Consider the following 17,172-nt stretch of genomic DNA (forward strand, 5'->3'; position numbering starts at 1 on the left):
ATGACTGACTTTATTAATAGATAAATTTGATCAATAAATAATTGAATGGTATATCTGCTCAAACAGGGGTTGATGGTTAAACATAGTAATTAAAAAGTCTTATTATCTTTTTGAAATTTGTCATATGTTTTGTATTTAATAGCGGCTGAAATGCTCTGTAAAGGGAGCAAAAAGTCTGATATTTGGTTTATTCATGTGATTTATTCATGGTTTATTCATTTACGGGGCATCAAAGGTTCATTTGTGATCAATGTGACCGACAGCCAAGTTGCTCGGTGCCTGTAAAACTTACCCATTAGGGCCAAATGTTATATGCAGGTAATGAGCTGTGGGGGGAAGCAAATGAAGCGGAGGAGGGTATGTATGAAAGCTGCTCAGTCAGAGAAAGGTCACGTGATTCAAATGTCACGTTTTCCATCAGTGATTCGGCAGCATTTGAGAATCGTGCTGGAAGGATGTTATTGAATTGTTCCTTATCGAATCCGTCCCTCTATTAACCAAACACACTTATATGGGTGTGTGTCTGCTGCACACACACACACACAAACACACAAAAACACACACACATCTCATTAAACCAACATCCTTCCTCTGCTGTCACCATACAACTTTTCAGAGGCTTCTGGAAGTGGTGCATTGGGAACGTGTGGGCTGAATAGCCCTGAGGTTCCTGAATGAAACATTGACTAAAGTAGAAATAAACTCATCTTTCAGACCCGTAGACTCTGGATGATTCACCACCGATCTTTTCAACAGATTTATTGCTGCATTGTTGAATATTGCAGACGGGTACAGAGGAAGGAAGAGAGGGGAAAGAAAAATACCTGAAATTGAAGTAGTTGTGCCTGAACTCAAGGCTGCTGCACAGACAGAAACATTTTCTCCTCAGAATATTAGAGATTTAATACTTATATACAAATAAATATATATACATAGTGAACTTAATTATGTAATGGTTCTTTCAAGTGGTTCTCAAGCATGAAAAGTTGATTGCAGCGGCTATTTTTGTAACCAGACCAACATGTTATGAGATAAAGGCATTTGTATGAAGGATTGATTGATGCTCACTTACTTTGGTTTGCTTATTGAAGGTATATGGTGACAAACTCATATCAGGCTTTCAATAATGAAGCTAAATGAAAAGTCAGAGGATCACCGCTCTCGTTGGGAAAGCCTGAATCCAAGAGAGGCAGCAGGCTATAGACAGCAGATGTGGAGGGAGAGCGACCACTGGCTGTGCAATGCCAAGCTCAAATGAATCCCAAAGTGGGGAATCAACAACAAGGCTAAGTGTCCCTGTATCAAGACTCTCCAGACCATTGACCAGTTCCTCCATGGGTGCCCACTGGGTCCCATTTGCTCTGAAAAAGAACTGAGGGAGACAAACAAGTCTGCCGTGGAATGGATACGACACTGACACAATGAGATATGATGATTGTCATCACCAGATATCACCAGAACAACGCTGCCTGCTAAAACTGAATCAGTCAAACATTAAGTCAAACTTCACAACTGTATTTGAACCATAACATTTGAATTATTAGAAATAATGAATCATGTGATTATTAACCCATTTAACAATTTATGTATCTTTTTTTCTTTACTACTTGTTGCTTAGTTCTTATATTTCTTCATTCCGGCAGAGAGGTATTAACAATATGGAAAAAGAAGCTTCCGGACAGAGAGTCCAATTACTGCAGCTTCTTTTACAGGATGAACGATGATGCAGGTTCTGATGCCAGCAGCTGTCACTACATCCTCTTGTGTGCGACAGAAGAAAGAATAAGTGGAGCTCTGTCAGCAGCGTCAAGCTATTTGCAGAGAAAAGAGGAATGACCTCATCGAGCAGAGTCATGGTCACCTGAGTCAACACGTCTTTCTACACAGGGTGCATCCTCAGCCGTCGTTTTACTTAAACCAAACTTCGGGCCATTCGTGTTGTGGATTTCTGTCGTTATAGAGAACTTCAATTTCTTCTTTTTTGTCAGTATTGACTGCACCTTATCGGCAGAGCTAGGAAATATAGGTTTTCCTGAAATATCTACACAATCAGGGGTAGGTGAATGATTAGACATACTCCTTGTTGCTTGATGGATGACAGCAATGTTTTCAGATTTGGTTTCCAACTGTAATAGATTCAGAGTTTTCAAACGTGGTGTTGCACTGGGATGGCATCAGCTCGTTATTTATTATTATTATTATTTATATTGATTTTTGTGTTTTTTGGAAACTCAGTAAGTGTTTGAATACCTGTAACTTTTCCTCAGCAGCACAGCATGTGCCATCAGACTGGTGCCGACTTTGGAATCATAATTAAAGCCCAGAAAGTAATGAGATGATATTTACATTTTGAAAAAGGATAAACAAGAAGGGAATATACTTGATATTAACTACGTGTACACATCACAGCTGCCTCGTGTATCCTGCATACGTTTGGTGTGTCGGTTTTGCACGTTCTCAGAAATGAATGGTACACGTCCACAAGATGCAATGATTGGGGCAGGAGCTCTCCATTGTCACATTGTCGTTGATTAAGAGCCTCATTTATTATCTGTGACATAATCTTCATTTATGTCAGGCACTGTCTCATTAATGTTGTAAATATTGTTTGTTTTCTGTTGATAAACTCTGTTACATGCAAAAGTTAATAGATTCGATAGATAGATAGATAGATAGATAGATAGATAGATAGATAGATAGATAGATGGATAGATGGATGGATAAATAGATAGATAGATAGATAGATAGATAGATAGATAGATAGATAGATAGATAGATAGATAGATAGATAGATAGATGGATAGATGGATAGATAGATAGAAGGACAGATAGATGTCTTTTCATGCTGCTCCCTCAGGTCAGAGCAGTCAGACTGTACAAGTGTCCTCTTCACCTGGAAATGTCAAAATGGTGAAAACTCAAAGTGAGTCAGAAAGACAGATGGATGGATGGACAGAATAACAGTAAAGAAGAAAGACAGAATGAGCTAACCCAGTCAAAGTCTCCAGAGAAGTTCACCTCCAACTGTTAATGTCTTCATTTATTTGCCTCAAGTTTAATTCTTTCATTATTTTCACATAGCACTCATTCACTTACACTAACCTGGCAGCTACCAATGCTTTACTATCATAGATAGACTTCCTCCATTATTCAGAACTGTAGTATTGTCACCATGACACCTTAAAGACACTGAAAATGTCCTCCGGGCACAGAGAGACACTACTTCAATTTCACATGTGGAAGCAGGAAAGTGGCTGAGATGGATCAGTGAAAAAATGTCCAACATACGTCAACATCTATACCGGCACCTGAGGAGAAGGAGGCGTCCACACACAGTGCCGTTGACCTGTCCTCCAGGCATGTGTCAGACTCTCCAGCCGTGCCAGTGCTGCAAGTCAAACAGTTTCCACAGTTGCCTGCTGCCACAGACAAAGAGGACGCAGGCAACAACACCCTCCTTCTGTATGGAGCTGATTGCATCTGAACGTTAAGTAGCACTTTCACAGAACAGCACCAAAGAGTCACCTCAACAAATCCATCAAACTATCCTAATATCTTGCAAATCACTGTAGATGTGTATTAATATCTTGCACAGCCAAGTATACATTAAATATATCTTCTTAATTCACCTGTACTGTTTTTATATTATGGTTTGTTATATAAAATCGTAGTATATGGTATATTGTATTATATTATACTGCACTATATCATGTTACATTACATTACATATTTTTATATTATATTTATATTATTTCTTATATTCTTATTCACTATGCTGTTATATCACAACATATTATGTTAATTCTTCTGTATTACATTGTGTTACCATGTTATATTATACTATGCTTTGCTTTACTATACTACACCATGCTTTATTACAGATTTTGATTTTTTATTATGTCTGTTCAGTTTTTCTTTTTTCTTTTAATATGTGTTTTTATTTTCTAATATGTCATTATGTCATTAGTGTACCTGTTGCTATGACAACTTAATTTCCCCCATGGGGGATTAATAAAGTCATCTATCTTTCTATATAAACTGAGCAGCGAAAAAAAGACAATCAGTGCGTCCACAACTGATCTGCCAACATCACGTCTTGATGGTTGGGAAACTAAAACCACTTTAAAGTCTTGTTGACGGCTGGTACAAACAATGGAGTCTGGAGTCAAAGTCACACGCTTTGTCAGTCCAGAGAAAGCCTTTTAGTCCCGTTCACGAAAAATAAAAAAATTATAATCATTACAATTTCAATATGGCCTTCACACTGTCAGTGCTCGGGCCCTAATAAAGTATAATTCAAGAAATGATTCATGTCAGAGGAATATCAACTCTTTTGTTCCTTCTTCCGTCCACTTGAATGTAATGTTATGTGTTGTGCTATGATTGCTACACATTGTATAATCATGCAGATGAGCATGTATTCATCTCTCACAGTGATTCATTTCTGTGAAGGCCACTGAGCACTGAAACATTCCCATTTCAGTAAAAGTAATATGCTGATTGTTCATGTGATGAAAATGTGCATGTACTTTCTCAAATTCCATTTATGTTTCTGTGCATTGTATTCACTCGCCCTTTGTGGTCAGAAGTACGCCATGTTCAGGAATATCCTTCAATCTCATCTTCAAAAAATCACTTTAAAATGATACATTACAATGATTGTGAATGGTTCGTTGACAAGAGAGACGAACAAAGTCAGAACTGTTAAAAAAACGTGTTAATCCTCCCTGATTTAATTTTCTCACTGAAGCTGTTTTCAGACATGAACTCTGGATCAACGTTAGAATTTGTTTTATTCCCTTTCTCTGACTCACACAGCTCCAGAATTTTAAACTATGTCTAGACAATTTCATTTGCCACAGGTCGATACGACTTGTAAAATTAATGTTAAATGTTTCCAATAAACTCTGAATGGAACTGGGTTCAGACGTTTGACCAACTTTGACTTTTACATATAAAGAAAAAAGCAGGAGTTGTTCTGGTCACACGTTCGCAGCAACGGGAAAATGTCTGGAACATTCAGTATGAGGTCAGGAAGTTTTTGTTTTCTGGACATCGGCACTAGCTTAGGCTCTAATCACCAAATGCTCTCCAATCTTGTTGTCTTTCAAAGTCAACATCTTCATCTATAGCTACTCTTTTTTGTCCTGAGATATTTGTAATCTTTCTCTTTCTCAGTTTTGCTTCTGTAACGAGTTAGAAAACGACATCAACACACCCACTCTAGATTCTGTCTTTTCCATTCTGACATGGACTCACTCTGACGTCTTACCAGGGGGAAACGATCCAGAAAATGTCCGGAACAACTGACTCAGATATTTGCATTCTCACAAACAGCCCCTCTGGAACATTTGGACTTAAGTGCATGTCTGAAGTGGCTTTAGTTCCACCAAATGTGTGTGTGTTACTGAATGTGAGTGTGTGGCTAACTCAGTGGTGTGGATCTGGTCTCCTGAGCAGCAGCGGTTGTAATAACGTTTGTTTCTATCCCTGACCCCAGAGGACTGAAGCAGTCAGGAAACTGTTTACATGCCTGTGTAATACAACCATGTTAAAAAAAGAGTTGAGGTGAAAGTGTGATTTTGGCGCCTGAAGAGAAAAACAGATGATGAAATAAATCAAGGTAAAAACTATCAAAAGTTATTGATGCTTCTTATTAAATGAAAACAATCACAAAGAATGCGACACGGATAAAAAAAAAAGTCGATATTTTATTTTTTTATCTAAGAGAGAGTGAATATTTGGAGTGAGTAAAAAAAAAAACTGGAGCTCAATCTGAGGAAAAGGTCATGAATATGTTGTACTCTCAGCGTGTATGCAAGTGAAAGAGGAGGAGTGGGTGAATACTTTCTTTTACAAAATGTAATTTAACTCCATTTGCAGACGCCCACTCAAAGTAAAGTTCATTGAAGATTTGGCTTCAACTGCACAGGTTCAAGAATGGAGTTAACAGCTTTTAAAATCATTCTACCAATCTTGCATTAGATGCTTCAACCTATTACACTATTTAAATCTACAATTTTCTATGTGGTGACAAGGTCATGTTCGCATTAAAGAGGAAGATTAATTAAAGAAGTTAATTGGATTGTCTTCATCACACACATCCGCACAAAGCATCCCAAGAATCTTTCAGATTTTTTTTTTAGAGTTAGGTTTAGATTCTGTCGCCGCTCCATCAGTACACGTGGGGTTTTAAGTACATCCTCCATCTTTGAAGTGTCACATTTACCTGTGTCGCTAATCTGCTGTTTGACTCTCTGAGATGCTAATGTCTGTACGAGAGCATCATCGCTACCAGAGGGAATGTAAAAGACTAGAACTCACACGTTGGAGATCATAATTCAAAGAGGTGATGGATCAGCTTCATTTACATCTGACATATGTGCAAAAGGTAAAAGAGTTCTCCCACATTTAGTCGAGGAGTTTTGATGGAAAAAGACAAAAAAAAGTTAAAACTTTGAAAAACTTTGTAACAAATGATGCACACGTCAAGTTTATGCATTAAATCAGGGCAGACATACACTGGTGTTTGCAGTTTTCTTATTGTCATCCATGTGATATATTGGTCCTGTTGTAATTAAAGATGTTACCTCATCTAAATTTACACCTCGTCATCCTCTCCAGCTATTTTCTTGCCAAGAAATAGATGAGAAAATAAATATTGCTCCTTTAGGCTGTTAGAGATGTAGTCTGTGAGCTTAGCTTAGTGTCGGACTGGAAACAGGTGGGACGAGGTGGCCCTGTGTTTTCTGAAGATAACTCTAAAGCTCTGCACGCTACGCTACCTCCTTAAACTGGGTAATATGTAAAGTAAACAACAGGGCCCAAGTCAGGAAACAGTCCAACAATAAGATTTACAAAAATAAATCAAAAGTTCCAGCAGCGGCAGAATCATGACAGGAAACTCAAGTGAAGCTTTGGTCTTTGTGAAAATATGAAAATCCATCAGAGAAAATTTAATCACACTCATTTCAGCTGCCAGACTTCCACAAAAGTTAGTGTTTTCTCCATCTCACTGGAGAGTTTGTATATATACGACCTGTACAAGATGGATTCACAGTGAAGTATCACCTGTTCAGTGTGTTACTGGTTACCAGACCGTAAAAGCCCTGTCTTCTTGTGTCCAGTGGCGCTGTCAATAGTCGTCTATTAGCACATTTCTCAGTCAGGAGGTCAGAATGAACAGCGGCTGCACGGCTGGGTCACACAGACAGCAGCACAAGAGGAGCAGGTAAAAGAGCTGCAGGTAAAAGGCCGGAGGTGCTGAAAAGAGGAAATGGATATCCATCAGCACAGATTTGAAAATGACTCTGAGTGAAGGAAAAGAGAAGGAGAAGCTCGGGTCAGGAGAAATCCAAGCTGGTGTTCATTCTGATCTGAGCCACCATGTTCCTCGCAATGATGTGTGTTTGATTTAATAACTCTATATCTCGCTCACATCAAATTCAAGAAACCTTGTGAAAAGAAGCAGGTCGAAGAAGTTTAGATTCAAGATTCTGGGTTTTGCTCATGTGCTGTAGAATGAGTTTAAGGTTAGTAACTATTTTAATAGATAGATGTTTAATATATGCAGAATATTTATAAGATGAACCACAGTATCTGAGGGCCACATCCAGACTTTCAGACTTTTCAGTTTAGTCTGAACCAAAATAACAGGAGTGCGAGGTACCCTGGATCAAGGCCCAAAACTTAACCGATCAGCCACGGTTTGGATTCAGTGTAAAAACATGTTTTGGGAAGGTTTTGGATCAACTGCAGGAAGTTGAGAGAACAGGAAACTGCTTGCAAGTCTTCGCCTCCTCCAATATATTGTTTGAAGAATGATGATGTTAATATGATGTATTTGAACTAGTGTCAAGTACTTCACCTAAAGTTGGTGATGCTGCTAATATAACCATAATGATATCACAATGGCAGCGAAATTGTGAAAAAGTTTTCTCCATTCAACAACAGGTCTGATGTATGGAGGGGCAGTTTGAGCTCATTTTAGAGGAGCCAAAGTTTTTCAAATAAGTTTGTGATTGTTGAGTCAGGAATATTTTGATGGTGCAGGTGTAGACAGACACTTTGAAGGTCTCGGGGCAGCTGAGGAGTTGATGTGGAGACAGCGATAAACAAGGACAGCAGGTTTTTAAAGGAAGGGAAGCGAATGGTAGAAATGCATCCACAACAAACGGCAAACATCCAAGGACATCACATAAGAAAGATTCCAAAAACGCAAAGCTGTGCTCTAGTTTTTAAAACGAAGGACCGTTAAAAGTATAAAACTTTTCTTCATGAGCGGGAAATAGCGAGAGGAAGGATCAAGCCCGAGATGTCACAGGGCCCCTGTGCTAGAGCCTCTGTGCCAGAGCCTCTGGATGAAGTGACTGTTTGTGATTATGGTTTGAAAAGTCATAGATCTTAATTAAAAGTCAAAGAAATAATTATAAATAGATCAAATCAAACAACAAGGGGCTGAAAATAACTGGAGACACAACAAGAACAACTGGAAAGTAATGCAAAAAATACACAAAACGGGCACAGACTCACAAAATAAAGATGCAAAATGACATTTCAATACGAGTCCTTACATGCTAAAGTTTTCCACCTGTCTGTGCCCAGAGGCCTGTTTTCTCATGATCGCTGAACAAGATGAACCAAACTCGACGATGTTTCTCTTTCTTATCTTGTGTTTGTGAATCCTTCCTCCTCTTTGTGTCTGTGCTGGTTCCAAAACAAAGGTTAAAGGATGATCTGGATTCCTGCTTGTTTTCCTGACTGCTTTTTACGTGCACACTTTAAACTGCTCTCTCCTTTAGCTCGTGTAAACACTACACACTGTTTACAGTAAACCAGATCAACTGTGATCCCGGGTTTGAGGCACCTTGAGAAGCCCCCCCCCCCCACACTCTCTATCTGAAACACTTTTTAAAGCACCGCATTAGTCCACGGCGTCAACACTGGATGAACCAGAGCTTTGTCTGAGAGGCTGTGGTAAAGCTGTGGCGCTCTACAGGGAACATTAGAGAAATGGTCAAAAAGTTTTATGGATGCGAACAACATCGTTCTAATGACGCTCTCTATGAGGCTCATGAGTCAACATCCACTGCAGGGTTTCTCATAACTCTCATGTCCTCAGGAGCTGATGCTGAAACCACTTGGATGAATTTAAATGGCCATTTTCATGCAAGCAACACATTTCCTCGTCCTAAAGGCTCGGCTGTATGCAAATCTCACTAATAAATCTGGAAATGTTCTGTCCATTAATTTATACAACAAATGATCTGAATAAATGTCAAAACACTCCCAGCTAGATAAACAAGTATTACTGGAGAATAACCTATAACTGCACAAAATCACATTGCTACAGCATGAATGCATTATCAGACATTTAAATGATAATGTGTTTTTCACTGTGATCCCTTGTTCAGATGTGTGAACTTATAAAAATCAGTGAGGGAAAAATAATCAGAAAGTATTTTAAATGTACTATGTTTTAGGTAGTCAAGTGTTTTACTTACAAAAATGTACTCAAGTAAAAGTAAAAGCAGTAACTTTACTACTTGAGTAAAGTACTTGTTTTAAAAAAAATGGTGCAGCAGTGGTTTGCACTATCTACTATAAGAAGGTTGAGGTCTGGATTCAAACCTGCGGGTCGACCTGGGTCTGTCTGTGTGGAGCATGTTCTCTTGTGCCTGTGGGTTTTCTCCAGGTACTCTGCTTCCTCCCACAGTCCACAGACCTGCACACATGATGCGTCTAAGAACTGATTTCTAAAAGTTCCACTTGGTGCAGCTTGATTGAATTAAAGAGGACGGCTGCTGGAGGTGTGATCCCACGTTCTAGCTGGACGCATGAATGATTGTTCCTCTATATCCAATGTCAGCTGCAATTGGCCCCAGCCCCACTGCGACCCTCACAGGATAAACACAGGATAAACAGACTTTGTGTCGATTTTACCTTTGTGCTGGTCACTGAAGTAGCTGAAGTACGTGGGGCAGGTTATTGTGACCACCTCTCCCACCCTGGCTGTCGGCCAGCAGGCAATGATGTCCCACGTTCCTTGGCAACCTGTCGAGAGAGATTAACATGGGATCACAGACTGTCACACACTGACTGACACACACACACACACACACACACACACACACACACACACACACACTGTGGTGACATTTCATCATGTGCTTAAAATGACATCCGGGACACAATCAATATCTGTGATGCAGCAGTGACTGACAGGTACAACTCAATAGAAGGGGTTCATTTCTTGGTTAGAGGTCAATCAAGTGAGATTTATTTCATCAACACTCGACGCATTCGGACAAAACAAATGTTGTGAAGATGGTAACACAAGTGAGATGAATATTATGGACGACGGCAGAAAATCTCATGTGAGTCAATTGGCTTTGAATCCACATTGAAGACATTTAGACGCTCGTATCTGTGATGTCTGGCTGGAGAGATAAAGAAAAATCCATTTATTGAGTTCTATCAGTCGCTAAATAATTAGATAGTTTGTCACCTCTGGGAAAACTGTTTCCAGCGATGAAAAGGACGAGAAGATGATCCCCACAGTGTCTTTGTGTCTCTTAAATATTGTAACTGCTAGTTCAATTTTTTCGTTTTTCTTTCCAACAGCCCAGGAAACATTTTTATCTGTAATTACTCTTTATTTTTATTTTTATTCAACTTTAGTTAAAATGTTGCTTATTTCCATTCGGATTAAAAGGTGAAAGCTGCACCACCACCACAGAGTCACTGGAGGTTTAGTCTCCTCTGACACACTGTATGCTGAGGCATAAACAGACACATGCCATAGATTAGGAGCAAATAAATAGATTGTGGATTTGGCTGCAGCTTGACTGGAATATATTTGAAATTAAAGTTAAAACTTTTTATTTTAAGTAAGTAGGAAAATGTGAAATAACCAGAACACAAGCATACAGATGTCCAGGTTAAAAAAACTCTGTACATTAATCTCAAATGTATAAAACTGCATTAATGCAACATGTGTTGATGAGCAGTCATTTTTGCATCTGTCCTGTTGCACTGCTGGACAACCTCTATATATCATACGCTATAAAACCATGTGAACGCATGGGCACATTCTGCTAATTCATTTATTAGGGACGTGACCTCTGAGAGCAGCTTCCATTACCTTCCTGTGAGGAAGCAGATAGGGAAGTGGAGAAATGAGGGCCGCTGCAGAGATAAGGTGCAAAGCTGTTTGCACGCAGGCAGTTCATGTATATTCACCTTATACACCGTGCAGCGTGAGTGGTGTTTCTTTATTAAAATGACAATAAATGGAAACAGAATTGTTCCATTTAAAACAGATGAGTTTCTGACCGTGTTCCTGGGGTCATATGAAGGACAGACCTCTTGCTTCAGTGGGCAAGAGTAGTCCTGATATGAATATTACAACCGTCAGTGTTGACCCAAAATTATTATAATGATATAATAGTGGATAATATTTTTGTCACTACTATTATTATTCATTACCTGACTTTGATTTGGGAGATTACAGTTCTTTTATTAAACATTTTAGAAGCAGTTGTGTCCGTTTGTGATTTGGGAGATGAACGCCAAATTAGCTTTTATGATTTTTTAAATGTATCAGTGTGATCAGTTGGAGTGTGGCTCGAGCTGCAGTTTTCTGTATGAACCCGACTGAGCACTGAAGTAAACAAGCCGAGCCACTGACCAAAACCCGACAGGGATTTTATTTTTTGAGTCAAACGTGACAGTTTTAGCCAAATTCAGCCGTGTGCATTGCAAAAAACTGAAATACATCACAAATGCGACAGAACCCAACCCTAGCCTGAATATGATTTCAGTGTATTTGTCCAATCCTGGCCCAACAGGCTCAGGTCGGGTATCAGACAATAGAAATGACCAGAAATAATGATAATAATCATGAGAAAGTCTTGCTACAAATGTGTGTGTTGTGTGTGTTTGTTTAGATCTTATGACCCAGAGAAGGACAATTGCAAACACAGCCTGCTGAGGTTTTTCAGTTCTTTAATGGCTTTCACCTTATAACCAGCATCTCTACCTTATGTGACGTCTCCTCCTTTATAAGCAAATAAACTTGAATAACACAATAAGGGAAAGAGAAACTGAAAAACCATCATACGTCTCATTTCGGATTTTGACCTAAATGAGAAACAAAATGCGACTTATGAGTGACTGTAAGAGTTGCCTAAGGTTAAAGTCAGGGTAATTCATTCAGCTGTCTCTGAAAAATGTATTTCTGCCTGCCCTTAATGGAGCTTTATCTGAAAACTCCCACTCTGCACTGACTTAAACCTCACTATTTATTTACTCATACATTTTCCCATTTCCTCGGAATAGCCTCCTGCACCCTCCAAACAGCCAGAGAGAGCAAAATGTATTTCAGAAAATGACCTGAAGTGATGTTCCCAGAGGTGCTGTTCTCGCAGCGCTCCCTCTCCAGCTCGATCTCGTTCACCACGTCACACATCTGCACCGATAACACCTGTGGAAGAGGTGACAAGTATATTTGGGCATCCGGAATCCAATATGCATTCATCATATTGCAGTTATTAAAAGGTCGAGACTGGTAGAGAAACCTTTGCTAATAATCAAGACATTCCTGCATCTGAAGCTCTGAAGAATGAACCCCAGGCTAATAACACAGTAAACACACAGAAATATCCTCCATGTCTGAAATTCAAACAGAGCTCCTTCTCGATGGGCAAACAGATGCTATCATGCAAATGGATTAGGAAGTGGAAAAGGCAGCCACTGAGTAATCTACAGCAAATGTTCATCTGTGTCAACAGAGGCTGAAAAATGTGAAGCGACAGCCTCTGGTTAGAGAGCCAGTGGGTCAATGGAAATATGTAAGATGAGCGAGGAGCTTGAGAAGGTCAGTGAAGATGCAGAGAGATAGAGAGGGAGGAGAAGTCGGCACGAGCCCGAGTGCAATCATGGACTCCAGGAAAAAGAGCTTCACTCTCATATGGCGATAGGAGACTGGAGACACTGAAGGTCAGGGTGCAGCGAAGAATGATGCTGCACAAAGCGCAGGATGTATTCACAACTTCACAACTCATGTTCTCTAATTGGTTGTTGCAGAGATAGCTTTACTTTCTCTTCTCAAGAGCCCCAACCACTGTGGAGCTGTCAGACATGAAATCATCCTCATCCGTCACCCACAAATGCTCTGTTCAGCCGGAGGTTGAGCTCCCAATGTACGACTTTATTAAACCGGCAGAGAGCAGAAAATACACTAAACTCAACTCACACACGGCAAACAACATCTCGCAGCGCGACAGCAACGAGCGTGCTATAGAAACAGCACGGCAGTGTAATGACTCAATGTAATGAGACAGAATAAATGTCAGCATTGTGCATCGTTTAAACAAGAAGTAAATACACAACAGCTGATGGACCTGCTGTGCTTCATGAAGTCTGATTGTGCAGAAATACATGAGCACAAAATATGATGCCTACAAAGAGCAGGTCACGAGCACAACTTCACACTCAGGGAGAGTAATTACTGTGTAGAACCCTCTGTGATTATAGATTATTGGAAAATGGAAAAATAGTATAAAATATAATAACTACTTACATTAGACATTCCTGGTAAAAGTTGACAAAGTGAGTGAGTTTTTTTCCACAGCCATTAAAAGACGCATACATTCATACAATCGCGTCTTCGGAGCTGGTCTGGAAGCTAATCATGAGCCAAAATCCAATATGTACACAATATGGAAAACCGTAATCTCCAGAACACACACACTGAGTATTACCAAATCAAATATATTTGCAGATTATTGATTCTGATCTTATTCCAAGCAGAATGTTATTTTTTTCCTCTTCCACAAGTCTGGAGAGGGGAAGGTCCTCACAAGAAAAAATGGTTGATTTCCTAAAATACTGCTGCAGGTTTTCATGACAGCCAAAGAGCAGCTGTTGATATGATCACAGCAACTCTGCATCAGTAACATGCATCGTGTTCTGCTTCAGACTGTGGTGACCTGGGGGTACACAACATACATGGAAACATGAGATAGAAAAAGTAAACTCTCTATCTCCACACCATGAGCTTTATTTATCTCCTCACTCAATCTCTCCCCTGTGAGGTTCTCCCAACACCGTCATAACCCACACAGGTTTGCTCACAGGAGTCTTTGCCTGCAGCCGATTACCACAGAAAATCCAACATATCCTGCAATAATAGCAGTAGCAGGGAGGCAGAGGATTAATCTGCTGACATTATCTGAGCACAGCAACATGGACGGAGGAAGAACTCTCATGTTGGTCAGACCCTTGGGTAACCTCATTCCTGATTGCCAAGAAATTGAGTGTTCAGTGATAGTGGAGCGTTTAGGAGAGGATTTGAAGCTAAAAGCTCCTCGGACGGAAAGTTAATGTTATTTTCACAGTGAACTTAAAACAGAGATGTTTAACATCAGTATTTTGATCATTATGTCAAGTGAATCTACAATTACATTATATTTTTAGAACAACTAAAAACTAATAAATTAATTTCAGTTATGTTATGCGTTACATCATATCATGCTATATAATATATGTGGTGTTATGTTATATGTTGTGAGTTGTATATATGTTATAAGCTATGTTAAATATGATGTGTTGTCATGTGATGTGTTATATGTTATGTGTTCATATATGTATTATCTGTTGGTGCTGTGATGTGTGAAGACACACATGTTGTGTTATGCTGTTATTCTCTGTATCAGGATGCTCATTCATTAGCTCATTATCTCATCCACATGTACCTCTGCTCATAATCAATAGAGCTCAGTTCAAATGTTTCTGATAATTAGCTTTATGATTACTTGACATGAGTGGATTGTGTGATTCGTGGTTTGTGTTGGGAGAACATACGAAATGACTCGGCCCCAAACAGAAAAGATATGAACCAGCGTTCTGTTCCCACAGAGAACTTTTAAATAAAATCATCTTAAAACTGAGGCTGCTGCTGGGGCTATTCTTCAAATTAAAAACTCTTGCCAACAATTCATATTTTCAGTTGAATTTGATATTCAAGTAGTGCACTGCTTTGTTTTCTGTTTTTTGGAAAATATAATCAGTGACAATAAACAATAAAGTTTCCTCGAAAACCATTGAAGCTGCATAAACAATAGACAACTGAAACAAAGTCTCCCATCATTCTGGAAAACAGACATGATAAAAGAATGTGCGCAGGGACTTTAGAGGACCAAGCTCTCTTTGTTGCATGAGGCTTTAATAAGCTCACATATAACCCTGCAAATTGTGAGTAGAGCCAGAATACACACAGAGGACACCATGATAACTAAACAATTCAAAAGTTCAGAGCTTGTGATTTATGGAACCGGCTAAATTTGGGGTAGATTTCTTAATCTTAATAATACAAGAGACAAAGAGAAACTGTCCTGACAGTGATTTATGCTGGAGTTTAAAATACTGAACACCAATAATATCTACAGTCAGTTGAGTTGTGGAGATTGCTGCCTTGGGTAATAAATCAAAAAGTCAATCCCAAACTAAGCAGATGATAATTGTACCTCTGCAAAGCCTCAGGGACTCGCGTACACATACACCATGTCCATGTGCAAAACATCACAGAAATACTTATGCACACAGTTCATCCTGAGCGCCAGCGGGCGGTTTTAGCGATTGTTGTTATTTATTTACGAGAAAATGGTCAAATTAAAAAATGAGCAGAGCTGACAGGAACATTAAGAGAGAAACTTGCATCTGTGTGAGGTTTGGTAAATGGTTTGTATTGATATAGCGCTATATCTATTAGCAGCACTTCTATTCTATGAGGGGTCAGCATCTTGCCCAAGGACACTTTAGCATGCAGATGGGGAAGACTGGGGATCGAGCTGTCAACCTTCTGGTTAGAGGATGACCGCTCTACGCCTCAGCCACAGCCGCCCGTGCGGCGGCTCAATGCAGAGTGATGTGTTTATCCCCCGTCCTACACTTCAGTGGAGAGCAGCATGGTTTGTATAGATCTGCAGCCGTCACCTTGTTTATGTCTACGTGGAGTGGACAAGATGTAAAGTTCAAACATTTTCCAAACAGAACCAAACACAGGAAGCGTTTTAGGATCCAGCTGAAACGTGTCTTATTTCACAATCTTCAATAATGCCACTTTATAGTTTGAGTTCAGAAGCATTATCACGCTCACTATTATGGCAACATGCAGTGCTGCACTTATCACAAAGTCAATAATACTGCAGTTACAAGAGTAACACAACAACGAATTAGAGGTCCTGCTTCTGAAAACATTTGTAAATTCATAAAAGAAACCAAGCTTGACAAACAGACAAAATACAAAACCAATAAAGACCAGACTAATAAATACTTGTGAACACAACTGACTATGGATTTTGTGATTAAGTTTCAGACTCTGGGTCTTTGTTATTCTAACACGATGCAACAACACTAGATTAGACGGACAATGTTTAAAAGTTAAGATGAAAATGCTGGACTTTTCAGCCTCTGGTCATCATCTTGTCTTCATTAAGGATGGGACCACCAACCTATTATCAAAGTGTTGAAAAAGGTGGCTGTGGACGCTAAAGCTGTAGCAATGGCTACAATCATGATACAACGCCATACAAATAACAGCCAAACACCACTTCCACCCACTAACCAGAAATAAACCCAAAACATCCTGGATACATCAGATATGAACTCCCTAAAATGACAGATCAAATCACCTTTGAGACTTTTTAGATTGGTCCATCTCCCATCTGCTAACATGGAGGAGGCAGGGATCATGACATACTGCAGCCAGCCACCAGGTGGTGATCAAATCGTTTTGGCTTCACTTTTGGGAAACGGTAATGTCGTTCATCTTTATTCACAGTTTATTGAGCTGATCGTCCTTTTCTGGTAAAAACGCAACTGCCTTCTTCTGCTATCCTGTCGAACACAGGACAAGTACACCGTGAACTACAAGAGTGTACTTGCAGTATCTGAAATGAGACGTGTAAATTGCTCTGGAAACAAGTGTCTCCCAAATCTCCCGCAGTTTCTCTCAGGTAGCTTCATGTTTTGAAGGAGACCAGGAGAAGTCATCATCACCCACCCTCTGCACTCCTGTGTCTCCCCCTCTTTATCTGCGTGGTCTAAAACTAATAATGTTGACATGCGGCCACATCCAGACACTTTCCTTGTCTTTTACCACATATGGTA

At 39.6% G+C, this 17,172-nt stretch overlaps 1 protein-coding gene across 2 annotated transcripts in view; it reads right to left on the reverse strand.

Annotated features, from left to right (window-relative positions):
- Nucleotides 1–17,172, reverse strand: part of vipr1b (vasoactive intestinal peptide receptor 1b) — a 39,474-nt gene that overhangs the window by 17,924 nt on the left and 4,378 nt on the right. For both annotated transcript variants that reach the window (XM_020087170.2, XM_069512078.1), the window contains 2 exons: nucleotides 12,394–12,484; nucleotides 9,943–10,053 (listed from right to left, as the gene is read on the reverse strand). In XM_020087170.2, the coding sequence (XP_019942729.1) occupies nucleotides 9,943–10,053; nucleotides 12,394–12,469 (187 nt within the window). In that variant the 5' untranslated portion in view covers nucleotides 12,470–12,484. The remainder of the gene's footprint in view (nucleotides 1–9,942; nucleotides 10,054–12,393; nucleotides 12,485–17,172) is intronic.

Source organism: Paralichthys olivaceus, chromosome 17 (genome assembly GCF_024713975.1).
Source record: "Paralichthys olivaceus isolate ysfri-2021 chromosome 17, ASM2471397v2, whole genome shotgun sequence".
NCBI classification, from domain to species: domain Eukaryota; kingdom Metazoa; phylum Chordata; class Actinopteri; order Pleuronectiformes; family Paralichthyidae; genus Paralichthys; species Paralichthys olivaceus.